This window comes from Grampus griseus, assembly GCF_964374135.1.
Source record: "Grampus griseus genome assembly, chromosome: 11".
Lineage (NCBI taxonomy): Eukaryota > Metazoa > Chordata > Mammalia > Artiodactyla > Delphinidae > Grampus > Grampus griseus.
Window position 1 is genome coordinate 2772904 of NC_139005.1, and position 27182 is coordinate 2800085.

At 56.5% G+C, this 27182-nt stretch overlaps 1 protein-coding gene across 1 annotated transcript in view; it reads right to left on the reverse strand.

Annotated features, from left to right (window-relative positions):
- Positions 1-1834: 1834 nt before the first annotated feature.
- Positions 1835-27182, reverse strand: part of IQSEC3 (IQ motif and Sec7 domain ArfGEF 3) — a gene marked incomplete at both ends in the record, with an annotated part of 32590 nt that continues 7242 nt past the window's right edge. The window contains 9 exons of the mRNA XM_082666516.1: positions 1835-1909; positions 1992-2041; positions 4337-4429; positions 7949-8110; positions 8242-8341; positions 10143-10268; positions 11371-11510; positions 15513-15679; positions 16116-16238. Coding sequence (XP_082522642.1) covers positions 1835-1909; positions 1992-2041; positions 4337-4429; positions 7949-8110; positions 8242-8341; positions 10143-10268; positions 11371-11510; positions 15513-15679; positions 16116-16238 — 1036 coding nt within the window. The remainder of the gene's footprint in view (positions 1910-1991; positions 2042-4336; positions 4430-7948; positions 8111-8241; positions 8342-10142; positions 10269-11370; positions 11511-15512; positions 15680-16115; positions 16239-27182) is intronic.

The window sequence follows — 27182 nt, forward strand, 5'->3', positions numbered from 1 at the left end:
CAGTGTGTTCTAAGCCTGAGCTTCCCCCACCTCCCAGTCAATCAAAGGAGCCCCGGAGCCCCTCAGTGCCCTGCCAAGCCCTGGGCTGGGCCGAGAGCAGGGCTGCGTCCACCTCCCTCTCGGGGAGCCCTCTGTGGTCCTCACTGGGACAGAAGGCCTCTGTCCACTGCTGCTGGGGATGGGTGGGTGCGGCTCCATTCCCCACCTGCTTGTCTTCTGAGCTATTCCCTGGGAGAAAGTGGCCTGAGACAGCGGGGCAGGCCTTCTGCTCTCCGCCCCCAGACCTTACAGCTGCCCTTCCCCAGGCAAACGCCTGGCCGCCCCAGTCCAGACCCTCCGAGCCCCGCTGTGGCCGCAGCCCTGGCCTCACCCTGCACCTCCTCTTTGCCTCCCCTTCCCCCCTCCCCCTCCACTGTCTGCACCTCCCTCCGGTCAGTAAGTGAAAAACAGGAAGTGACAGCAAAACATTCCCTCATTCTGACCCCCTTCCCACCTCCCTGCTGATGAAAGAAGAGGGAGAGAGAGGGAGAGAAGCTGGAACATGGGTGGCAGGCCTGACAGCTCGGACAGGCTGGAGAAGGGCCTGCCGGCGGGCGGCCAGGCAAGGACAGAGCGGGTGGAGGACGCGGGAGCGCAGGGTCCAGCCGAGGCCGGCGGTGAGGCCGCCTCTGTGCAGGGGAGCAGAGGCTGTCAGAGCCCCGGGACTAGCCGGGCTGGCAGCCTTGCAGATAGCCACGTGGCCCTCTGGGCCAGGGAGGAGGGGATAATGGTCCCCAGATCGCGGCCCTCCCTGGGCAGGCGGTGCTAAGCCACAGGCAGGGCTGGTAGAACAAACCGAAGGGAAGGGCTGGTAACCTCGTGTGTTTATCTGCAAGGCTGAAGAACGGGCAGCTGCAGCATGATGGGCAGAGGAGGGGCAGGGGATGGAATACCCACCCTGGGGGCTTGTCAGCTGCTGGGGCAGGAAGCTCCTCCGTGCGAAGGTGCCTCCTCCAGACACAGGTGTGGGGCGGGGGGGGAGAAGCTGCGGTTTTCTGGGGTGTCCTGGGGCTTCCCCAAGCTTAGGCTGGGGGCAGGGCTCCTCCCTCAGAGCCCGAAGTTGGGGCTCCTCCAGCTTGGAGTGAGGGTCTGTGTGAGCAGTGAGGGTCCCTGGAGGCCTGGCAGAAAGGAGTGAGGGGCTCACCAGGGTCCGAGGGGAGCCAGTGGGGAGGGCTGGGGCCCAGCAGGCCTGTGGGGCAACTGCATGCCCCGTCCCAGGTGGCCGCCGGGGGCCTGGCGGGCACCAGCTGCTGCTGCTACTTCTCCAGTCCCCTCCCTCCAACGTGGACAGTCTTCAGATGCAGCAGCCACCCGCCCTGCTCCAGGAGAAGCCCTAAGACAACCCCACCCCCACCTCGCCTCACCTCCTCCTGCACATCCCACCCCGTGGCCAGCTTTCCAGATGGACCAGCTGTTCTGGGAGGAAACTGTACCCTCCCAGCCGCCTCCACTTTCCCCAGAGGCATCCAGGAGGGCAGGGTCTGCCCCGCCGTGCTCACTCGGGCAACAGACCTAAGGGGTGATTCTCGAAGGGGCCAAGCTCCCTGCTATAGAGGCTGGCAAGATGTGGAGGAGGGAACCTTGGTCTCTGATAACGGGAGCATCAGGACCACGGCAGTGTGTGGGGCGGCAGATTCGGGGGACTGCGGGAGGGATGCGATGGGGGCATTGGGGACTTTATCTGCACGCATTAGTGTGGGAGCTCGGCCTGGGGGGCTCGGCGGGGAGGGCGGGCTGGGGAATGGGAGGGGGCACTGTGGCTTGATTAGGTGCTGGAAGAGTGGTATTACCCATGCTAGCAGTAACTTTTAATTGTATCTCTTGAAATTGGTAAAATGGTGAGTCGGGCTGGGGAGGCATTGATTAAAACCTGAGAAGAGAAACAACAGAGACAGTGAGAGGAGGGCAGGGGGCACAGACTCACTCACCTGGGCAACCAGGCCTCCACTCACCTCCGCCGTGCTCTCCGCCGCCTTCTCTGCCGGTGCCGCTTCCCTTTTGGCTTTGAATGCAAAGAGCACAGGGCTCACTCTCCACCTGGCCCCGTCCCCGCACAAAGCCCTGTCTCCGCCGCCCCGGAGACAGGGCAAGATGCTACACCTCTCTGGGCCCTCATGGACTAGAAGGTCTCTGACGTTTTTCCCTGCTGGGTATTGTGGAGTCTCCTTTACCCATAGTCAGAGCGCCCCATACGGACTGTGCAGGTTGGTTGTGAGGAGGCCTTGGTTCTCGGTTCCCAGAGCAAAAGGGGGCTCCTCTGTGTCTGTGGCACAGGCTTCGAGAGGGAGGGGCCGCGTTCCTTTCCTGTTCCTGCTCCTTAGCTGAGCGGTGAGGGTTCACATGCACGAGCCGCAGGGCAGGGCCTGGCACGAAGAGCTGCTAATGGCTCTGACGGCTACCAGGGCCTCCTGATGGGCCTGGCACAGCACCAGGGGCCCTGCAGACACCCGGGGACAGCGTGATGATTTCTTCTGGCTCAGTCACCCCTGACTCCCACCCCTACCCCCAGCAGGCACTCCAGAGCCCTCGGCCGGGGCCCCTCTGATTTCTCACACCCCTGGGGAGGGTGCTAGTTCCCTTGCTGTGCACATCCCTCTGCTTTCTGTAGCACAAGAGGAAGCTGGGGAGGGAACTGATGGACAAGGCCCCGGAGATACACATCAGGGCCTGGCCGGGGGCTGCAGCTTCCCAAAGAGGCAGGCTGGGCTGCAGAGAGTGGAGTGGGGCAGGGTGTCCGGGAATCAATCACAGCTGAGGTTTGACTCTATTACACAGCTGTGAAAACAAGCGTGTACTCTGACCTTGTAGAAATAAAGGGCCAGGACTTCCTTGGTGGTGTAGCGGTTAAGAATCCGCCTGCCAATGCAGGGGACACGGGTTCGAGCCCTGGTCCAGGAAGATCCCACATGCCACGGAGCAACTAAGCCCGTGTGCCACAACTACTGAAGCCCACGCGCCTAGAGCCCGTGCTCCGCAACAAGAGAAGCCACCGCAATGAGAAGCCCGCGCACCGCAGCAAAGAGTAGCCCCCGCTTGCTGCAACTAGAGAAAGCCCGCATGCAGCAAGAAGACCCAACGCAGCCCAAAATAAATAAATAATATAAATTTATAAAGAAAGGAAGGAAGAAGGAAAGAAGGAAAGAAAGAAGGAAGGAAGGAGGAAAGGAAGAAAGAAAAAGAAAGGAAGGAAGAAAGAAAGAAAAGAAAGAAAGGAAAGAAAGAAATGAAGGGCCAGCTGAAAACCAGGGCAGGTGGAGAATTACGAACACATGGTGGCAGGTCAGACCCATACACCGAGGAGACACCACAGCGAGGGTCTCCATGAGCTAAAAGAGCCCCGAGTCTTGCTTGGAAAACAAATCTCCTCTGCCAGCTGGCGTGACCAGTCCTGTGATGCTGATACAGCATCTCGGCGCCACGGCCGTAACGGGGGTTTGGAACCAGCATGGAGCCCACTGGAGTGTCTCAGCGCAAGCTGATGTCTTGCTGGGACCCTGGCTTTCCAGGGCTTAGCACGAGGCGCACAGCAGGCACTCAGTAAGTGTTCATTAAATGTAGGAATAAACGACTGAATTAATTAGTGAACAGCTCTGGATGGTTCGCTGGGGTTTGCTGGGATGGGATTTAATTCTCATGCCACCTCTCCTAATTCTTTTCTGTTTGGGGCAGATGGAGCAGGGGTGGGGCGGTGAGGGGTGGAGACAACTCTTCCTGTCTCCCTGCAGGTTGGGGGGAGGGGGGAAGGTAGGAGGGGGCAGTGGGAGCGGGTCTAGAGAACGTGGCCAAAGGTGATACAAAATCTGAAGCTGGCTTGACTTCTCTGGAGTGAAAATTCAACTTGAAGAAATCATTTGAGAAATTGGGTTTGAGGGTTCATCTGGGTTTCGGGGTGCTGACTCGGGCCTGGGATTAGAGAGTGATGTTGGCTCATTAGGGGAAGGTCTTGATGGGGCAGATCAAGATTTCCAGACCCTTCTGGCCACCTGCCTTCTCACCTGCTCCCAGCCACAGACACGGCACTTTTTCCTCACGTGGCTTCCCTTTCCCACAGCCCTAACCCCCGGTGTGCGGAGGGAACAGGTGGGCACTGGGGCCCTGAGCCTGATGCCTCCGGGGGAACAGTGACCTTTCTAAGTGGACACGTTTCTCTCTCACCTTCCTCCTCAGTCTCACTGCCAAAGACCCAGCAGATGAGGCCACGGAACCGAGCCTTTCCCTCACCCGAATCCCCAGGACCCCAAGGCCAGGGTCGCTGAGTGGCCTGCACGTGGACCAGGGCCGCAGGTCTGGAGCTCACCTGTGGGCGATCCCTGCTTCGACCGTGGCTCCCCCTGGGCTCCCCCGGCCTTGAACGAGAGGGTCTTCGTTCCTTGCTGCTTCTCCAGCTCCCCTGGGGAACCGAGAGGCTCGTGAATGGACAGAAACCCTGACCTCCAGCACACAGGGGGGAGGAGACGTGAGACAAGGGCAGGAGGAGGACCGACCTCCAGCACACAGAGGGGAGAGGAGACGTGAGACAAGGGCAGGAGGAGGACCGACCTCCAGCACACAGAGGGGGGAGGAGACGTGAGACAAGGGCAGGAGGAGGACGAGGGGCTCCCAAACACGCGGCAGCCACGCCACGTCAGCCTCAGTGCCGGGGCTGGCAGCGCCTGTTCTGGCAGCCAGAGAGGAGGTGCAAGAGGTTGATAAGAGGGAGGCGACAGCCTGGGGCTGCATCCTGGCTCTGATGCTGCCTGGCTGTGTGGCTTCAGGCAGGTTACTTATCCTCTCTGTGCCTCCTTTAAGAGGACTGCAGTGTCCACTTCAGAGTGTCATTAAGAGCATCACAGGAGGGGACTTCCCTGGTGGCACAGTGGTTGAGAATCTGCTTGCTGATGCAGGGGACAGGGTTCGAGCCCTGGTCCGGGAAGATCCCACATGCCACGGAGCAACTGAGCCCATGCGCCACAACTACTGAGCCCGTATGCTGCAACTACTGAAGCCTGCGTGCTGAGAGCCTGTGCTCCGCAATGAGAAGCTCGTGCGCCGCAACGAAGAGTAGCCCCCGCTCGCCGCAACTAGAAGAAAGCCCATGCGCAGCAACGAAGACACAACGCAGACAAAAATAAAAGATAAATAAATAAATGTATTAAAAAAAAAAAGAGGATCACAGGAGGAAAGACATTAAGGCACTTAGAACAAGGCCTGGATGCTGCAGGGCTCAGTAAATATCAGCTCCTGTGACGACATCAAAGGCTCACGTGGTGTAGCAGCCTCAGCACCGCTGGTGCCGTCCAGCCAGCTGGTTGAGCTCCCCCGAGGAGGAGGCCCCAGTCGCCCAGGGGCCCCGGCAGAGGTCTGTCTGGCTACTCGGCTTTAACTCCTCTCTCTAGACCGTAAACCTGTTCCTTCTGTCTTTTCTCGGTGGTGCTGGAGAACGGCCAGTTACCCTCCTCGGAGATTTGACAGCCGTTATTAAATCTCTCCTCCGTTCCTCTTTTCCAGGAGACATCACTCAAGTTCCTTGTATTAAAGCTACTCTCGTGGGTCCCATTTTCTGCCTGTCTAGTCGTCTGTAATCTGGGGGCACCGGCCTGCAAACCCCAAACCAGAACCATTTGTGCCGATTGCCCGAGTCACACCATCAAGCAATACTCAATATTTTTACTGAAGTGAGAGTGGCTCTCTCTCCCCAGAGGGGCTGTCTTGGCTTTGGAGAAGTTAGCGCTGTAATTACAAGCAGGGCATCCGAGGAACCTGGGTGCCAGTCTTGTCCTGTCAATGACTGCGTGAATTTGGACAACTTCCTGAAGTTCTGTTAGACTCAGTTTCCTTATTTGCAACATGAAGATAATAATTCTCACCTCCTGGAAAGATGTAGCAACAGTTCATACAATAGGCTCGGCATTCAGCCCAGTGTGGGCACGTAGTAGGTGCTCGAGAAACGGGAGCTGTGGCTACTTTTTCCTGTTTTCTACTTCCTTTTTCGCTGCCTCTCTGAGCAGCCCTTCCTCTTTCCTCAGCTTTCTTCCCTTTCTCTCCAGACATGAGCCTGGTCCCTGCTCTTCTGCCCTCAGCACACGGATCTTGGCGACATCTCCTCCTTAGTACTTGGAGGGGCAGGACGTGCTGCTCCCAGGCTGATGGGGAAAGGGACTTCTGGCAGCCATGCTGGTGCCCACCCATGGGCTCTGTGCTCCGCGGCTCTGCGGACCCATCTAGGACATACTGACAAGAGGGTGTGTCTCTGAGAATGTTCTAGATCAACAGCAAAGGTGGCATTGAAAAGAGTCTGTCTGTTACACCCCTGAACTCACATCGCCAACGGAGAGCAGAAGGGGAATTTACACCCTCCCTGTACCAGGTGATACTGAGTTAGTTTCACAGTCTGGTCTGGTGAGGTGGTTTTTTTTTAATTTAATTTATTTATTTTTGGCTGCATTGGGTCTTCGTTGCTGCGCGCAGGCTTCCTCTAGTTGCGGCGAACGGGGGCTACTCTTCGTTGCAGTGCACGGGCTTCTCATTGCGGTGGCTTCTCTTGTTGCAGAGCACGGGCTCTAGGCATGCGAGCTTCAGTAGTTGTGGCTCGCGGGCTCTAGAGCGTAGCCTCAGTAGTTGTGGCGCACGGGCTTAGTTGCTCCTCAGCATGTGGGATCCTTCCAGACCAGGGTTCGAACCCGTGTCCCCTGCATTGACAGGTGGATTCTCAACCACTGCGCCACCAGGGAAGTCCCTGGTGAGTTTTTGTTTTAACCTGATTTCGTTGTTTCCTTAGGAAATTATAACAGAAGCTGCCCTCTCATATTCAGGGTGGAAAGTACATGAACCTTAGAATCAGACGTCACTGCAACGGCCAGATCCTCCGCTTCTAACATGCACCTTAGACGCATCCCTTAACCGCTCTGAGTCCCATCCGTGAAGTGGGGGCCAACACCTGCCTTGCAGCCTCCCCGTGAACACTTCAACAAACCACCTGACACACAGTAGGTGCGCCAAAGATGCTGATGAAATAGCACCGCCCTGGCGCGTCGGCCCGTGCTCAGAAACTCCCACCGCCTTTCCTCCTGCCCAAGGGCTTTATACCAATTTAGAAATACTTTTCAACTAAGTGGCCATGTAAGGCAGACCTGGAGTCTGTCTTTATTTTCTGTTTTAGTTTCTGAATCCATTCTTACTTAATTTTCCTGTAAAGGCTCTTTGAAGCCACTGCAGTACTTCACCAGGAAAGCTTGCAGGTGGGCAGAGACCACAGGGCGTCACTGCTCTTTTCTTGAACCAAGAGGTGACCAGTAAACCACCGGGACAGATGAAGAGGCGCAGAGATTGTCTACAGTACCTGAACGGGAGAAATCGGGAACCGAGGCTCTCCTTGGAGGCCAGAAAGACAACTCCAAGATGAGGGACAGTCAGAAAGCCAGACTGGACTCTTCAAGGAGATGACGTTATGAAAAAATTAAGTGGGGGGCTATTCTAGGTTAGAAGAGATGAAAACCATGAAACAACCGGGTGTGACGTGTGAATCTGGACTGGGTCAGGGGAGGAGGCTGCCAGGGAGGTTGGGTGGGAAGAAGTGCTCCAGGCCCGGACCTCCTCGGTTTGCAAGCCCGCCTTTAGGGCCGGCTGGCTCGCTGGTCCTGGTCAAACCCAGTAGAGTTCTCCGTTCCGAGGGGCCCACACGCCGCCCCACGGCCTGGCTACATGTGCACACGCATGTGTACACGCTCAGGTACCTCGCCTTAGCTGTGAGGTGTCCATCAGCCATGATGGTGCCGTGGGGCTGAGGCAGGGAGGGCTCTGGAGGGCAGGAGGGGCCTGGCTCGCCCACACACCCTCCACAGGGGTGCAGGGAGTGTCTGTCTGCAAGCAACCCTGCTCCCGCTGACCGGAGCCCAGCCGCACGGAGGCTCTGGGGTCACCGCGTCCTTACACTCTATCCGGATCTGCTCCAGCTCCGTCACCTCCGCAATGGACTCCTTCAGGTCCTCCACAAACTTCCGCATTTCGTCCAAACCCAGGGCGCAGAAGTGCAGCACCTGCTTCTTCTCGGAGCCCGAGAGCGGGGTCACCAGTGTGATGCCGTGAGAGTAATCTGGAAACCAGACCCCAGGCCCCACAGGCCGTGAGCAGCTGCAGGTGAGGAGGGGGCCTCTGGAGCGCCTGCCCCTCCCCCTCCCCTGCACCCCCCGTCCTCTGCCACATCCACGGGTGACCGAGACTTACACTCGTTCTCAAAGAGGTGGAACTGCATGCCCAGGAGGCCCACGGACTTGCAGAAGGTATACGTGGAGGAGCTCTTCTTCTTGGGGCAGAGTTTGAGAATCTGTCCAAGACAGGGGAACAGCCGTGCACTGACAGGTGTGCATGTGTATAAACGTGCCTTACACACCTGGATGAGTGAACACCCAGGGCTGTTGTGAACACAAGTAAACACCCAAAAAGAGACATGCACACACATGCCCACTTACGCACTTAGGATACATTCACACACATATACACACGTGTACACACACATACATATGTACAGACACAGTATCAAAATACAGTCTTCACTGCACAAAATGCTCCAGTGGCCATTCCCACAGCACTTAGAGGCCAGTCCACGCTTCGTGCCCTGGTTTGTAAGCCCCACCTAGTCTGGTCCCTGCCTTACTCTGGCTTTGTGTTCAGTCCGTGCTGCCCTTTCTGTAGCTTGAACGGGGCAGGCTCAGTCCTACCACAGGGCCTTTGCACCTGCTATTTCCTTCCACAACTCGCCCTGCAGCTTCTTGCGTGGTTGGGTTACTCTCATTACTTAGATCTTAACTCAAATGCTGCCTCCTTAGAGATTCCTTCCCTGACCAGCCTTTACAACAAACAAAAACAAAAGAAGAGGAAAACAAGATCCACCTTAGCACCAGCTACTCCAACCTATCACCCGGCTTTGTCGTCTTCATGGCACCTTCCGCCGGTCTGATATCATCTTGTTTGTCTTCTTAATTATTTTCTACCTCCCTTGTCTCCTGAAACGCAAGCTGAGGTGGCAGTTGCTTGGTGTACAAATGTTTCTTCAGCACCTTCTGAGCTGGGCCCTGAGACACAGGAGAGGACGGGGGAGCCCGGCCTCAGGGTGCCTCCCTCCGGGGAGGAGGACCCTCAGGGTCCACAAATCAATCAATGGATCAATCCACCGTCGCATAGTAAGCCAAAAAGCAACGTGGAGACACGGATACATAGGGTAACTGCAGAAACTGGTAGGTGTTTTGAAGAAGAAGTAGGGTCAGGACAAGGCGGTGGGTGGGCAGGCCACCTGTGAGGTGGGGGGAGAGCATCTGCACCGAATGAGGAGAGGCAGGGGGTCGTGCAAGGTCTGGGGAGCTTTTCAAGCAGACGATGGAGCCACAAGATTAAGGCCTGAGACGGACGGAGCCCCGAGTTGGCCTGGGGAGGCAGCTGGTGGGGCAGGGGGCGGGCGGCAGAGGAGAGGCGTGGAGGGAGGTGAGGTCTGGGAGCTGGCGATGCTTACTCCGCGGAGGTGGACCTCAGGCGGGGAGCGTTGGATTTGGGACAATTTTCGAGGTAGTGCCATTATGACTTGTGGATGGAGAAGGTATGGGGTTTGAGGAAAAGACGGAAGCCAGACCCTGTTCACTCTGCTTCCCAGCACTTAGAACACTGCCTGGGACATAGTTGGTACTCATTAAATATTTGTTATATGGATACCTGTGTTCAAAGAGCAAAGGCCGAGCACCCCACAGACGTGCACGTGCGCACACACACACACGCCCACACACACACACACGCCCACACGCACACCAGCATCCCCCCTGGGCCCAGGGACAGTGTGGGCCCCCTCAGGCCTCCTGCACTTCCCAGGCTGTGGGACGGATGTGCAGCCCTGTACCCTCCAGCCCCAGGTTCCCCACAATGAGGGGGATGCAGAGGCTCTGGGACCTAATCCATTCGCACCAGGACCCGGGAACCATGAACCTCTCTGTGCCTCGGCTTCATAACTAACAAAGGAGGAAGGATCGTATCTGCCTGCGCTGCCTCACACCCACATGGAAAATCAGCCACTGGGTATGCAGCATCGTGGCATCCTGGGGGGCAGGGTGCCCTCGGGGCCTCTGGGGGTCCCCACTCACCACCAGCAGGTCGTTGAAGAGGAACACTTCCCTCTGGTGTGCGGCCTGCTTCTGCAGCTTGTTCACATCCGTCACCTCGAAGAGCCGGCTGCAGCAGACCAGGCGGCGATGGGGCTCTGACAGCACCTGGGCCGGGGCACAGTGCTCACAGCCGGGGGAGCCGCCGAGGTCGCAGCCCTCCTGCCCCCACCGCCCACTTTGCAGAAGAGCAGATGCAGGCCCAGGTTGGCCCTGACCTCCCTCTTTCCTCCCCCGGGCTCTCTCCCCTTCCTCAGCCTCCTTAGGGAGCAGGGCTGGGCCAGAGGGCTTCACAGTGCTGGACGCAGTGAGCAGATAAAAGGCAGGGAAAAGAAATCGAAAAGAGCCTTCGGGCTGTGCGCTCCGTCCCTCCGAGGCCTTCGGGCTGTGCCTCTCCTCTGCTGCACACCCAAGCACCAGTGTGCAAGAGGGAGGGGTCCCGGGGACACCGCAAATCTGCTCCTGTGTGTGAAACAGCCCCCTCAGGGGGCGTCCGCAAACCTGACAGAGGCTCTGACCTCAGCACAGCAGGCTCCAGCCAGAAAAGGCCAGCCCCGCACGACTGGGCGGAAGCGTCCAGCACAGAGCCTCAGACGAGGTCCCCAAACTGCTCCCTGAGCCAAGAATTTGGGGAGGTTAGGGTTAGGGCGATGGAGGCCAGGACCTTTATGTCTACAGTATACAGAGCCCCTGCTGCCGTCTACAGAGGATGCTCCCTTAAAAATCATTGCAAACTTGGTAAACGCTGCAAACTGCCCCACGGGCTACAACTCAGGGGCCACCCCAAGGACTTGAGAACCCACGTCTAGAGCCTGCTCTAGCCCATCTCCTGCCTCCTACTCAGTAGGACCATCCAGGATGTCCAGCACCCGTACCACCCCAAACCTCCCCATCTGGCCATCCAGATGCTTCGACCCTAGAGCACCCGGCAGCCTTTCTCAGTATTTCACTCCAATCTCTCCCGCCGCAGGAGCCGGTCGCAGGGAGCGATGAGGAAATCGGGCAGGTGGAAGGAAGAGGGTGCCCCGCAGAGCACACGGAGGCACTGGATACAGTAACTACAAGTGAGCGAAGAAGGGGAACACGTTTCTGAAAGATGCGGAGGGATGCCAGGAAGAAGGAAAGGGAAGGAGATGGAGACAGGGCCTCTGCGGCCCCGGGAGGGGAGATGATGCCCCGCAGGGAGCGCCGCTCTGTGGTGGGCACTTACTGTCTTCATGCCCACGATGGACTTCTCCACCTTGGTGACATACGTGACGTGGTCCTCGTTCGACTTGAGCTCCTTCTGCTGAATCCTTTCGTAGATGCCGACCACCAGCTCCCTGGGGATGTCAGCCCCGTCATCCACACCTACGGCCATGGAACGGGGAAGGGGAGGGGTGTCAGGGGCCTGGAGCCAGAGAGGGGGCGCCCCCTACCTGACTGCCGCTCCCGAAGAATGGCCTTGATTCTGTCCTGTCCCCGCTCCGAAGCCTTCAGTGGCTGGCTCCCCATACCCGCTAAAGTAGGGATGAACTCCTTCACCAGGCACCGGAGCTACTACACTAGGGCCCAGCACATGCCCCCAGCGCCCCCTCCTGCTGTTCCATAGCCAGAGCTTCCGCTCCCCCCTCCCAGGCCTCCTTCCCCATCTCTGAACGCGGCCTCCGTGGTCCTGCCTTTGCTCCCCCGGTTCTCCCGTCTTAACAACCTCCACCCCAGCCCCGCCAGGAGCATCGCCAAGCATCGCTGTGTCGGTCTTCAGGCCCTCCCCTCCCCTCCGGTAGGGAGCATGGAGCTCAGCGATTAGTTGTTGAGTGGTGACAAGATTCTCCCCTCGCTGGGAGCACGGGGTGGCGGTGGTGGGTGGGTAGTGAGACATTAAGTGAAGGAGAGGAGGGAAGCCCCCGTGGTGGTGCTGTGAGGAGACCGCCACCCATCTCGCACTTCACAGTGACCTTCAGACTCTGGTAGCAAGAAATACCAGCAGGAAATATACCAACACGAAAACAACTTTCCCCAGAAGGTAGAAACAGAGGCAATAAAAAAAAAAAGTCTTCTTTCTACTTTTTCTAAATCTTTCTTTAATGATTATACACTCCTTTTTTTTAAGAGGGAAAAATTAAAAATAAAACATCTTGGGCTTCCCTGGTGGCGCAGTGGTTGAGAGTCCGCCCGCCAATGCAGGGGACACGGGTTCATGCCCCGGTCTGGGAAGATCCCACATACCACGGAGCGGCTGGGCCCGTGAGCCATGGCCGCTGAGCCTGCGCGTCCGGAGCCTGTGCTCCGCAATGGGAGAGGCCACAACAGTGAGAGGCCCGCGTACCGCAAAAAATAAATAAATAAAAATAAAATAAAACATCTTGGGCAAGTGCTCTCCAAGGAGTTTTCCTAAGTGCCGAGAGGACATTACACCTTCTGTGAGCGGCCCTCTGTATTGACTCTGTTTCTCCCACATCTGAGTTTGGTTCTGAAAGTCGGGCACCCAGGGGCCTGGAAGAAGCCAGGCTGGGGGCAAGAAAGAGCAGGCCAGGGACTGAGCACACGGGGCTCCCAGGTAAAGACGGCAGGTTGCACCCCCTCTGCTCCTTCTGAATGCCCTAGAAAAGGGAATTTTTTTTTTTTAAAGGCAGAGACGGGGGAAGAGGCAGTGGCACCAGGGTACCTGGAAGTGGGTGAATGAGTACATGGATCAGCAAACCTGGGAAAGAAGACACAGAAGCCAGCAGAGAGGTTAGGAGGCTCAGAAGCACCAAGCGCTCTGGAGTTGGTGCAGCCCCTGGAGGTGGAGGTGAGGTTGGGCTCGAAACAGGAAAGCCGGTTGAAAATCAGTTTAAAAGGCAGTTAGACATCCCCGCCCCTTCCTCCACCCCAGTCTTCTGATGGAGGCTTCATCCTCTGGAAGGGATGAACCAGGAACTCTGGGCTGGGGGACCCCAAGCCCAGCCAAGGGTGGGAGTCTGTGCTGAAAACTGGGGGATGGAGATGATATCTACGTATTAGGAGACCCTCTCAACCCATTTCCCACAAAGATCTCGGAATACTGGCAGACAGACTCATACCCTCTGCGCAACAGACTGGACATTTCTCGTTTGAAGAAGCAACCAGCACAAGAGAAAATATCTAAAGAATCTGCAGTCAGGTCTCCCAGTGAAACAGCTCAACTAAATCTTGCTGTGAGCATGTCCATCAGTCAGCAGCCCCATACACGCTCAGAGTTTTAATCAGCCTGTTAGTGGCTCACTGTTAAATCTGGACGGACAACCAGGTTTCATCAGAAAAAACATCATACCTTCAGAGATGCGTAAGAAGATACTGCATCTACAAAACAGGAACAAAATGCTATAGAAGAGGAGCACTTAGCAAAAAAGAGTTATTGAAAGTGAAAAATAAGATAGCAGAAACGAAAACTTAGTAGGAGATTTGAAAGATAAAGCTGAGCGACATCTTCAGGAAAGTCAAAAGAGAAGATGGCAGATAGAGAGCTCTGACGATCAGAGGCTCAAACTGGGAGTTCTACCACCTGAATACTAGGAGTTCCAGAGGAGAGTATGGAAAATGGAGAGGGAAAACGATCAGATACAATATTTAAGAGGAGTTCCCACCTGAAGATAAATTCTAATTAGAGATATTGTATATTGGAGTATATGTACGCAGTTTTCCAAAATAATATGAGCGTATGCGACGATGTCCAGGCAGTTGCCAGATGGGGCAGAACCTTTACACTTTACAGAATTTTTAAAACTTTACCAGTAGGGACGCCAAGGAGTCTGTACAAATAATGTGATCTGCAATTACTATTTGAGGTTAAATATTTTGTGAATATTAAATCATCAGGTCTATCTGTGAGTTAACCAACAACTGGATACAGCTGAAAGTACCAACGGATTTTCTTTTCTGTTTCTTCCAGTTTTATTGCTATATAATTGATATACAGTACTGTGTAAGTTTAAGGTATACAGCTCAATGATTTGACTTACATAGATGATGAAACTGTAAGCAGCTCCTTTGCCCCTCTTCTGTTTGTTCATCCCTGTATTCCTCAGACCTTCATCCTAAAGATGAGATCACTAAGCCACATTCAATCTAGTCCCTGATTTCTGCTTTACTAAATGTACAAAATGCCTTGCTCTTAACCTGTTGATCCCTTTCCTGGGTTAGAAGGAGTAAGAATGAAGGATTAAGCAGTTAAAGAATGACTAACTCTCTACCCCTAGGTCCGCCTTAGTAAATTTGCAGGTGGACCCCGAGGGCACAGGCGGACCACGTGGGTCAAAGAATCCAATTGCAGACAGACCGCCTGAGCAACACAGCGTCCCAAGGAAAATCAGGAGAAGTCAGCAGGTCTGCATGCAATGGAAGAACGACAAAGAATCTGACCTCCTGCTTTAATGATTAACTGAGATCGTTTCCCCTTTTTCCCTTTAAAAATTGTCATGGTTGAGCAGAATCTTCAGAGTTGGTCTCTGGACAGAAGTCCACCTTCTCCCCAGATTGCCGGCTTTTCTGAATAAAGCATCTTTCCTTTCTATGAAAAAAAAAAAAAGTTCCCACAATCAGAGGCATGTGTTTCTAGACTAACAGGAAGAACGCAGTACCCAGCACAATGGATGAAAGGAGGACCATAACAGGGCACATCATGGTGAAAATTCAGAACACAAAAGACAAACAGAGGAACCTAAAAATGTTCAGGGAGAGTGAAAAAAACATAAGCAAGAGGTCAGGGATTGTAACAGTGGCAGCACTGACACCTAAAAATCAACGGAGCAATGCCTCCCAAATTCTGAGTTCAGTGTTTCCAACCGGGAATTCTGCTCCCAGCCAAAGTTTCAATCAAGACTGAGGATAGAAAAAGACACATCCAGACATGCAAACTCTTAAAAAGTTTGTCTCCAGTGTACCTTTTCCCTGGAAGTGAACTAAAAACGAGGAAGCGATGAAACCCAGGAAACCTGAATCCAACACACGTCAGTTAGGAGACGACTTGGCTGGTAAACGCCATAAAGCTTATCTCAAGGCCCTGCTCACGGCTCTTCTCTCCTAAGTCGTGGAGCACGAAAGGGCCAGTACCACCCAGACAGCAGCCGTGGTGCCTGGGGCCCGGAGGTCACCCAATGGACGACGTTCCACAGAGGGCAAGGGGCATCGCCCAGGGGCCCTTGCCGCTTGCCGCAGGACAGTGGCAGCAGCTCCTGGAAACTCCCCCGATGCCTGGCATGCTAGCAACTTCCCCAGGGCCGCTCGGCGAGACCGGGCCCAGAGAGCGGCATGCAGTGCCCTTGGCCACCGGGGTGACGACCTAGCATCGGGGCTGAGGCTCCTGGAACGACCCAGGCAGCGTCCCCGCTCCTCCCGCCGCCGCCCCTCTACCTCGCAGGTTTCGGATGAAGTCCTCCAGCATCATCTTCCGGTCGGGCTTAATGTTGGGGCTATACATGTCGGTGTTGAGGAGGATGACGGCGAAGGCCAGGATGAAGACGGTGTCCGGGTTGTGGAACTGCCGCACCACCTCGGGGTTGCACATGCAGTAGCGCTGGCTGTGCGGGGAGACACGTGAGGGTGCTGAGGGCCCACACCCTCCCTGAGCTCCAGCGACGGGGGGACCTGGGAACGTGTCCAGCCCTCCGAGGGCTTAAGCCCAGGGAGGCTCCCCCTCCTGCCGCTGACTGCCGTCTGCCCCATACCTCGGTCCCCATCCCCTCCGAGGGGACGGGGCAGCTGTCACACACCCAGAGACCCCCGGAACCCCACTCCCGGCCCCGTTCCAGCCTCACACAGACACTCAGGAAAGATGTGCTGGTCGATGGGGACGGTGAGGTGACTGCAGGGAGAGCCCGAGGGGTCTGTCCCGCATCTTTACTTCCCTCCCGGCCCTCCAGGGACTCCTGGCCCCCAGGCTTACAGCCACTCTACTTCTCCCCCGCCCAAGTCCCGGGTGTGTGCGAGGGGAGTGGGGCTGGGGAAGAGTCCCACCTGAAGGTCTCTATGAGCCGTTCCACCTTCTGGGCCTCGCCCTGCACGCGGATGTGCGCCTGGAACTTGCGCAGGGCCTCGTCCAGCTCCATGGCAGAGAAGTCCATCTCGTCCACCACGCAGCTGAGGCCGGGAGGGGAGGGGGTCGTGAGGGGCGGGGGCCCCGAACCTCGCTCCACCCACCAGAGCTGGGAGGAGGGCTGGGCCACCCGCCGGCTGGAAGCCCCACCCTGGTGGGGAGGGGGGACTTGGTGTCTGTGACCAACAAGGGGGGACTTACCCTACCCACCCCCAGGGTCTCCTTCCACCGCCCGCGAGGACCCTCGTTACACCTCCTCCCACCCGACGGCCCTGCGAGGGACCGCCTGAGGGCCTCCCTCCCACCTCCGGACCCTGGGGTCCGGGGCTGCAGCCAGCTGTCCGAGGCCCCAGGGCCAGGAGGCTGAGCCTGCTGCCTCCGAAAGCAGGTCCTTTCCTCTCAGCCCCAGGGTGCCCAGAGTCAGGGGTTCAAACGGTGAACAGTGCTTTCTCTTCTGTCCTCTCCAAGGCCTCTCGGGGCCTTTCTCCCTGGTTCCGCCCCGTTTGGGAACCTCCTCTTACACCAGCACCCTCCCAGGTCGGAGCGTCTGCAGACTCCTGGGCCTCCCTCCTGAGGCCCTCCCAGCCGCCGGCGTATCCACGCTTCCCCTCCCCGGGGAGCACCGCTTCCAGCGCCGTGAGCAGCGGGCCCCGTGCCCCTGAGGGCCACAGCCCCCCCCGGGCAGCGGACATGTCGCCTTCTGCACCCACGCGCTGCACTGCGCTCCTCTGTCCTGGTCATCGTACACCTGCCCCACCCTGCCCTTTCTCTGTTCCCACAGCCCGTGGTGGACGCCACCAGCGTCACAGCCCTGGACACCACTGCCCACCTGTCCCACCCTGAGCAGGCCCCAACTCCTCCGTGATCAGCTCTGGGGCTGCCTGCGGCCTGGGAGACTTGGGGGCCCCGCTTGACCCTGGCTCTGCTGTCAGTTTTTAGGAGAAAGCAAGGAGCCCCCGTGGCGGCAGTCAGGGCCCTGGTGGTCGGCGGCCCCGCCTCCCCCCACTCCTCTTGGGGGATCCCCCAGGACAGGGCAGACGGCTGTCTGCAGGCTGGGAGCCACACTCAGCTTGGTAAAGCCCGGGCTTCTCTCAGGCTTGGCGGCCTTAGTAGAGGGTGGGGCAGGGACTGGGAGATGGGAGGCAAGGACTTGGCCCAAGGATGGGAATGGGCTGCGTCTCGGCACCTGAGACAGACAGCAGGTCCAGCAGGCGAGAGGGCAGCTCCTGTCACCTCTTCCCTGGGCCATCCCCAGGTGAGGGAAGGTGAACTCAGGGCAGCATCACAGGGTCCACAGCTGCGTGTCCCCCAGCCCAGCCCAGCCAGGCCAGGAGGGACGCATCGAGCATGACTGAGCCAGACAGGATGCCGGTCGGAGGGGGCGAACCGGTGCGGCAGGAGGGCCATGAGCGGGAGCCGGGGAGGGAGCCAGAGACACAGAGACAGCGAAAGATACGGGGGTAGAGAGTCAAGTGAGAGAGACACGGAGGGAGAGACAGAGACAGAGAGCAAGAGTAAAACAGAGACAAGAGGAGAAAGAGGGAAACCAGACAGAAGGGAGAAGGCAGAGCAGACGAGGGGGACGAGGCTCGGCCGGCTGGGCGGGGCAGGCCTGGTGTGCAGCAGCGGGCAGCCACACTGCAGCCTCTCGTCCTCGGGCCCCGCCGACTCCTGCAAGGCCCAGGCCCAGGCAACGGGCCCCAGCCTGGCCACCCCTGACACACAGGCCGGCTGCCCGGAGGACCCCAGAACGGCCCTGGTCCCCCCGGTCTGGGGTCCAGGACTTGCCCCTGTCAGTCCATCCATCCCACCCCCGACCTGGCCCCCCTGCACGACTCTGAACCCCACGGTCCCGGCACCCTGTGGCCCTCAGTGGTGTCCCTCCCAGAACCTCTGTCCATGGACTGTCCCCCATGCTCTGGACCAGGGCGGACCCCACGATGGGCACCGAGGGAAGCGGCGGGAGGTGGCCGCAGAGCAGCCGGGAGCTGGCAGACGTGCCCAGCCAAGCACGGCGGCCGGCTTTCCAGCCCTTCACTCCGGTGACTGCTGCTGGCCGCTCCAGTAACAAGCCGGAGAGTCAAGGGCCAGGGCAGGAGACTCAGCTGGATGGAAACGCCAGCCCGCAGAGCAGGCAGCAGGCTACACCACCCACGGCGCGGGCTGTGCAGGCCTCTGCGGGCGGACACCTGTGCCAGGGGCTGGGGAGGCCCTACAGCCCACCTCTTGCAGGACCCCATGGCAGAGCCTTCAGGCAGCCGGTTAAAATGCAGGGCCCCGGCCCTACCCCGGATTTACCAACTAGACGATTGAGAGCAGTGCCTGGGAACCAGCATCCCTCAAACTCGCCAGCCGATCCTCAGAAACTGAAAACGAATGGCTGAGCCGAGCGCAAGGTCGGGGGGATGCTTTTAAAATGAGAGCCTGGGAGCTCACGGGAGCACGCGTGTCCTCTCGGCTCTCAGGGGCTGCTTTTGTGGTGGGGTGGTGAGGGAGGGAGCGCGGGAGGGAGAGACAGACAGCCCCACCCCTTCTCCACGGCACGTGCGCATACACACACGTATGCGCGCATACACACACGTATGCGCGCGCAGGCGCGCACACGCACACACACACACTGATTTCCTGCCTTGCTCCCTGCAGTTGCCACCACAGGCATCACTGTTTGATGGGCAGGTGGTCTGGGGTTGTCAGATCTTTGAGAAAAAATCTAGACGTTTTCTGCAAAACTCCCAGAAGCTGTCTTGAGAGGCGGAAAGACACTACTGCCTGCAAGTCGTTTCCTGTCTGTAGAGCTGGGGGTTGGGCCAGGTGACCCCTTGCCCCACTGTGACATTCTCTGATGAGGACCCAGACCCAGAGCCGGCCCACAGGCAGCCTCTGGAGGCTCCGCGGATGCTTGCAGGCAGCAGGCGAGGGCAGCGTCGTTTCTGGCTGGCTTTGGAATACAGCTCACACGACTGGCTGCTTCTCCCCGCCTCCCAGGGAACCAGTGCCCTCCTGGGGCAGGTGGCCGGGCCGAGGCCATGCCCTGGTGGACCCTCACCTTGTAACGGGGGCTCCGTCATCCAGGAATCACTCCCCACGGTCCTCGCCCCTCTGCACAGCGTGGCTCTCCTTTCCCTCCCTAAGGTGCCAGCCTGCACCTGACCTTGGCTCTCTCTCCTCTCCTCTCCCCGTCTCCCGTTCTTCCCGTGTTCTGCAGATCACTTGCACCTAAAACCTCCCCTCCTGTCCGTCTTCTTCTTCATCACCCTGAAATCCTGCTGGGAGCAGACTTCTGGCAGTTCTCCAGATCCTCTGCCACCTCCACCAGCACAGCCAACAGCCCTCTCCTCTCTGATCACCTTTAAGGTGAAAAAAATCACACGTTTCTGGGTGGTCGTTTCTGGTGTATAATCTCCCTATTTTACAGAAGGTAAAACTGAGACTGCAAAGGGGCTTGCTTGGTGTTCCCTCTGCTAGGGAGACCCTCCCCAATCTACGCCAGTGGGCAGCTCCCTCTGCACCTCCTTCACTGAGTATTTTTTTCAGTGCTTCACTAAGCGGGCAATGACTTCATCTCCTCAGTCCGGTGGGATATTAAGCATCATCCTGTTATTTTTTACTGTATGAGGAAACCAAAGCTCACGAGAGAGCTGACCTTGCAGGGGGCACTGCACACATCGCACTCCTGGCATGTTCCGTCCCGGGGGCTGTTGCTAATGCATCTCTCGCGGGGGGCTGCTCTCTCACCCAGATGCCTGGTGGGACCTGTGAGGGCCCAAGGAGGGGCAGTTGGACACATCACAGAGTCACGGGTGAAGGCCACTCCACTGTCAGCAGTCACATGAGGCCATGTGGCCACCCTGCAGTTTCTGAGCTGGCCTGGGACACGGAGCCCACAGCAGCGGACCAAACCCCTGACCCCCTACCTTCTGCCTCCTGGGGCTTTCTCTGACCCCCAGTAGCTAACCTGCCCTCCCCCTCCCCCCCCACCCCCCACCCCCCCCGCATGCATTGAGCACCTCTGCATATGCAGCACTGTGCTAGGGACCTGGAATAAGTGGCAAACAACACAAACACAGATCCTGTCCCAGTGAGAGAGACAGGCATTAAGCGCAGAGTCAAAAATAATTATTTTGGGCTTCCCTGGTGGCGCAGTGGTTGAGAATCTGCCTGCTAATGCAGGGGACACGGGTTCGAGCCCTGGTCTGGGAAGATCCCACATGCCGCGGAGCAACTAGGCCCGTGAGCCATGGCCGCTGAGCCTGCGCGTCTGGAGCCTGTGCTACACAACGAGAGGCCGCGATAGTAAGAGGCCCACGCACCGCGATGAAGAGCGGCCCCCACTTGCCACAACTAGAGGAAGCCCTCGCACAGAAACGAAGACCCAACACAGCAAAAATAAATAAATTAATTAATAAACTCCTACCAACATCTAAAAAAAAAATCTTATTAAAAAAATAAATTAATAATAATAATTATTTCATTATAATCGTGACAAGTTCTGTGTAGGGAAAAGACAGGGTTTTGTGAGGGGACAAAGGAGATGTACTTTTTATTGGTGTGTCCAGAAACGCCTCTTTGGGGATGTGACATTTGAGCAGAGACCTAAAAGATGAGTAGGATCTGATTAAGGGAGGGGGAGGGGTGGGGGAGACATGATAAGATCCAGTTTGTTTTAAGATGATTTCTCTGGTGTTGGGCGAGAATGAATGAAAAAGGAAGGGCAGGAGCAAGAGAGAAGCAGGGGGCCATCAGGATGCACCTACAGAGGTTCAGGCTAGAGACGACGAGCCTTGGCTAAGGTGGAACAAATTGAATGGACCTGAACAGACCTGAACAGACCAGGCCAGCTCAGAATCTGAGAGACATCCTGGAGGGAGAACTGATGGGACAAGGTGATGGAAGGAATGTGGGCGGTAGGGAAAAGGAGCCGCGGTGAGTCTCAGAGCTCGGGCATGAACACCTGGGGGCCTGGTGGTACTAGGTTTTGAGATGGGTGGACATACATGCTGGAGAGATCGAGACTTCAGTTTTGGACACGTGAAGTTGGAGATGTTCTTTCATATCAGTTTAGTATCTACTCAATCATCGTCATTAGCACCCAAAGTCTTGCCTTTTCTATTTTACAAATTAAAACCCAGCCTCAACCCTTCTTTGCTCTGTAGTCACTAATTCTTTTCTCTACGCCTCTTTTTTAAAATATTTATTTATTTATTTATTTATTTTTGGCTGCGTTGGGTCTTCGTTTCTGCGCACGGGCTTTCTCTAGTTGAGGCTAGCGGGGGCTACTCTTTGTTGCGGTGCACGGGCTTCTCATTGCAGTGGCTTCTCTTGTTACAGAGCACAGGCTCTAGGCGCGTGGACTTCAGTAGTTGCGGCTCGCGGGCTCTAGAGCGCAGCCTCAGTAGTTGTGGCGCACGGGATTAGTTGCTCCGCGGCATGTGGGATCTTCCTGGACCAGGGCTTGAACCTGTGTCTCCTGCATTGGCAGGTGGATTCTCAGCCACTGCACCACTGGGAAAGTCCCTCTACTCCTCTTTGGAGCCAAACTTCTAGAAGTCATCCCTACTCATGCTATTTCCACCTGCTCAATCCCATTCACTTTTCAACCCGCTCCAGCCAAGCATCTACCCCAGCATTCCATTAAAACTCTTGTCAAGGCCACCAATGGCCGCCATGTTGCCAAGTCCAGTGGCGCCAACGTCTGTCCTCATCACACCGGCCTCCTGGCAGAGTCAACGCAGTTAAAGACTCCCTCCTTGGAACACTCCTCTCTCTTATTTCCATCCCATTGCCCTCCCCTAGGTTGACTCTCTCCTCTCCGGAGGCACCCCTCCTCCATCGCAGGCCCTCCTCCCCCTGGCCTCTAACTCAGGGCTGCCCACCAGGTCCCTTCCCCCACTTTACAACCTCTTCCTAGGGGCCTCACCCATTCCTATGGCTCTGAATGCCACCGCGCACTACAACTCTTAAGTGTAGCCGTGAGTTCACCCTTATTATTTTACCATTAGTCACTAACTAGTTAATTTTTGTTGTTGTTGTTGTTAACCTACAGTGTTCACAAGAGACCCCCTTAAGTAATGGTGCTACTAAGCGTGGATGAGGGCTGCTGAGTGCAAAGGTCAGTCCTTGGGCAATCTTCACAAGGCCACAGGTTGTGCTGGCATCTCTCGCAGGAAAGTCAGGGTGGACATATTTTATGTTTTATTTAATATTTTAACTTGCTCTGAGTAAATATTTGATAATGTCTAGTTTGAGGAATTCTTCAGATGAAATGTCACCACACCCAGCATCGCTCTCCCCTCAAAGCTAAAAATATATATGTGTTTATTTGGTATAATCTGTACAGATTACTCCGGTGGGCCTGTGGCAAAGACATATTCACACACAAAGACCTAGTGTTCTGAATCCTCAGCAGCCCAGGAGGCTGTTCGCTGTGACCGGCCACCTCTGTTCTCCGCCCACCCCAGTCACCAGGCCCTGCTGCCTCTCGCTGCCTCTGGGCTCCACCCGCCTCTACCCTCCCTGCAGCCTCTGCTGAGGGTAAGCGCCACAACCGGTCCTTCAATAGCCTCCGAACCAGCCTCCCTGCCTCCAAACCATCTTCCGGAACAACACTTCTAGGATGACCATTTGGCCCCGTCACTCACTCCTCTGCTTATACTTTTTCGAGGTTTCCCACACCCCTCATATGAAGCCTGAGCTCCCCAGCAAAGCACGGCCCTGGTTGCTCCCAGAATCTCCTGCCCCTTCCACGTTCTGACTCCAGCCCTGCAGCCTGGCTCTCCCACGGCCCCAGGTTTGCACACACTGCTCTTCCTTCCTGCCGCCCACCCCCAACCTCCAGGTCTGCCTTCCATCTCTCTGGAATCTTCCTTGACCTCCGCGGTGCCTCTGCTGTGTCTCCCGTGTCACCCGAGCATCTGCCTGTCCTCCCACCGTGCCACGCGCTCCCCGACGCCTGGAGTCGGTCTCTGCATCCCTGGCGTATGTATAAACTCAGTAAACATTCCTGGGGTGGATGAATGAGTGAGTGACAGACCAAACTCAAGAGTGAACGGGGCTGTGAGCACACGGTCAGCTGGGGAAGGAGCCCTGCGGCCGGCGCCTTTGGAAGCTCTGCCTGGTGGCCCTGATCAGCTGGACCTGACCCCTGGACACGGCTGCCGAGGGAAGGGCCCCGTGGACTCCAGACCACGGGCAGCGAGACGGCCTGGAGTGCACGCGTTTCCCATTTCCTTCAGCCAACGACGCAGGCCAGTGAGTGCTGCGAACCCGGCGACCTGGCCCTGAGAGGCAGCTCCCGACGTGCTGTCTGCACCTGCCTCGGAGGGGCCGCTGACTGGGGGTGAGAGCGGAGGTGCTCTTGCTGGGGTGGGGGGCTTCTCCTTTCTGTGGGTTTCTGTGGCAAGTCCCTCCCAAGGGCTGGGGAAGCGCAAGCACAGCTGTTCCCCGCATCTGTATAAACAGGTACAACCTTGCAGGAAGTTGCTCGGTAACACATCCGTGTGTGGCGTCAGTCTGTGTTGCAGGGAGAAGAAGCGGTGCATACAACTGTGATCGAAATGAATTTCGTCATTGCCACTATTTTTTTTTTTAACGATAGCAAGACAGTGTCTGGCAGACAAAGGAACTGGTTGGGAGCTGAAAATAGGTAGTGATAGCAGCAGGGATTTTTAATTGTCTGGAAGAGACAGCAAAGACCTGGAAGGTGAGGTACAGGCCAAGGCCGGGAAGAGGTGTGTGCGGTGCCCATGTGGGTCTCTGCTCCAGGCGGAGCCGGGGCCAGCTTTCAGGATTAGGATGGAAAACGAAGCTGCCCACCGCCACGAGCTGGAGGAACCCGGGTGTTACTTCTGCCGTTCTTGTCTCATCCGATTCAATTAAAAATGTCCCCACCCGCTAGGGAGTTATTTTTGTTAGTCGGAACTCATAACGAGCCAGACGAAGGTCGAGGCTTTCTGGAAGAGTGCAACGTGGCCAAGAAACTAGAGCAGGAGGACCTGCCAGAGTCCCTGGTGACAACACGGGGACAAAGAAAATCTTGTTTGAAGTCCTCAGAAGGGATGGTGGCTGGTGCACCTTGAAACCGCCCCCACACATCGGGAGTCCGTGTGGACGCGGAGGCTACTACCCTTCTGCTGGGCCCGGCAGCCCCCTGTTCGCCCGTGGTTCTCAAACCTGAGGGCGCACCAGAACCACCCAGCTGGCTGATCAACTGCACGGAGCTAGGCACCACTCCAGGGTTTCTGAATCCAGGCGTCTGGGCTGGAGTCCGAGGATCGACGTTGCTAACGAGCTCCTGGGCGCTGCTCCTGTTTGGGGGACCAGGCTTTGAGACCCACGCTCTGTGCCAGTGACAGGGGTAGGACGGGAAGAAGTCAGGCCTTTGGTGTCAGGCACCCTTGGGTTTGAATCTTGTCTCCACCATATAGGTCTTCAGTTCAAGTCACTCAGCCTCACTGTGCCTCATTTTCCCCATCTCTAGAATGGAGCTAACACCTAAAACGTCCAGTGGGCGGGTGGGGTGGGGTGGTATGGGTTTTAGAAGAGACAATGTATGTAAAGCTCCCAGTTTATAACAGAGCTTAAGAAATGAGGTTCTCCAGGGCTTCCCTGGTGGCGCAGTGGTTGAGAGTCCGCCTGCTGATGCAAGGGACGCGGGTTCGTGCCCCGGTCCGGGAAGATCCCACATGCCGTGGAGCGGCTGGGCCCGTGAGCCATGGCCACTGAGCCTGCACGTCCGGAGCCTGTGCTCCGCAACGGGAGAGGCCACAACGGTGAGAGGCCCACATACCGCAAAAAAAAAAAAAAAAGAAAGAAAGAAATGAGGTTCTCCAGACTTGTGGTTGCCAAGGCGGGGGAGGGAGAGGGATGGTTTGGGAGTTTGAGGTTGGTAGATGCAAATTATTACATTTAGAATGGATAAACAAGGTCCTAATGCACCTTGCACAGGGAACTATACTCAATATCCTGCAACAAACCATAATGGAAAAGAATATTAAAAAAAGAAAGTCTACATGTGTATAACTGAGTCACTGTGCTGTACCGCAGAGATTGGCACAATATTGTAAATCAACATACTTCAATTAAAAAATATATATTAAGAAAAAAAGAAACGAGTGTTCCCATTAGGGACCGAATCGGAGCTCACGTGCCCCGTGAGTAGATCTGTAGATCCCTCTAGCGCAGGTGTGAAGACTCTTTCCTTCATCGCCAGTGAACTCGCCTGAAATTTCATCATCAGACCCGTCAACTGTTTAAAACATACATCTATCAGAGAGAGGAAACTGAGGTAGCTCAGATCAATGCAGATTTGTGGATCAGTTTCTCAGCTCTGTTTTCTTCCCAGATGAGAGGGTTGGGGCCCAGCAAATAAAGGTGAGTCAGGGATGGGATAGCATCTGGTTCAGTTCAGTTACCCTGCCCCTGGCCTGGGCACTAGCCATTTCTTCTCTCTGGGCCTCAGTCCCTGGCCGGGTAGAATGAGAGAGCTGGACTAGCTGACCGTCTAGAGCATTTCTCAGCACCACGATTCGCAGCTGGGCTCTGACAAGCACTGTAAAGGCATTCAGACACACATCTGTCGGGATGAGGCACAAGGTAGGATGGTGTGGCGTTTAGGGCTCAGGTTATGGACCTCTCTGCCAGGCTTCAGGTCTCAGCCGCTGCTCAGCCCTGGACTGTGGCAAGCGCCCCACCCGCTCTGTTCCTCTGTTTCCTTTATTTGGTGCAGACTCCCAGCACTGGCCTCACAGCGCTGCTGGCAAGATGGTATGCGGCTTTGCACGTAAGGCTCTTAGAACCGTTCCTGCTGGCACACGATACACGCTGGATGTGTGTGAGCTGCCTGCTCGCTCACAGATGGCCCTCCTGAGAAACCCGCGGGGAGTGACTCCCAGGAAGTCCCACGGCAAAGAGCGGCCAGTCTCAGCCACACCTGAACATCACACAGGATCCAGAGAGACCTCTCCAGAGCCGGGCCCTGGGTACTCAGGAGGGGAATGGGTGGTGGGTATGTTCATTTTTGTGTAAAAGTCCAATTTCTATGCAGCTGTGACGAAGCCAAGAGAGTCTCAACTCTGGAGTTTTTCACCCCACTCTGGGGTTCCAAGATCTCCACATACAGGAGCAAATGATTCTTTTAAATGCCAGTGACTCTCTCCTGTTACGTAGAATCTCTCATCTCTGTGTGTGTGAGCACGCGCGCATGTGTGTGTGTGTGTGTGTGTGCGCGCGCGCGGTGGTGGGGATAGGGGAAAGGGCACTGGAGAGGTGAGGGGTCAAGGTCATAAAACCCAAAGACACCACAGTTAGAAGAGACCCCCTCCTTCCATTCCTCTGAGTGGGCGGCAGCATCAAGTTTTCAGAACAGTGGAAATAGCCCCCAAAGTCTTCTATCCCTGCCTGCCTCAGCCTCTCTCCAGACCCGTCAGAGTGGGCCTGGGCCCCAGCCCGCTCTCCCCTGCCCCGTGGATCTCCTCAGGAGCAAGGCAACCCTTCCGAGGCTACACACAGACGACACGCAGGACCTGCTCAAACCATTCCTTCCTAGCGAGGTGAGGCCAGAGCCTTCCAGCCGGCGGAGTTTGACAGACAATCTGTCTTCATTTCTCAATGTCCCCTAAGAAGAGCCAATCTGCTGCACTCTGGCCAGAACATTTCCATGGAAATGAAATGATGAAATCCGACTACAACGTCAGACTCTAATATCTAACAAAGAACGGGGCAGACACAGTGAGAGAAGGAACGCCCGGGGAAACTTTCTTCTGGCTACTCAACCCCAAAGCTGCCCTTCCTGCGTTTCCTTGGAAACACGACAGATGCCCTCCGCGGGTGTGAAGATCACCCGGGACGGGAAAGAGACTGCTCACAGCCAGCACACAACGTTTCCCCATCCGCTGGCCTTCAAACCTCCTGAAGCGTGCATTTCAGAAAGGAAATGGAGCAGAGGCAAATTTCCCAGCCACGTGAAAACAGAGCGAGACGCTCGCAGCCCC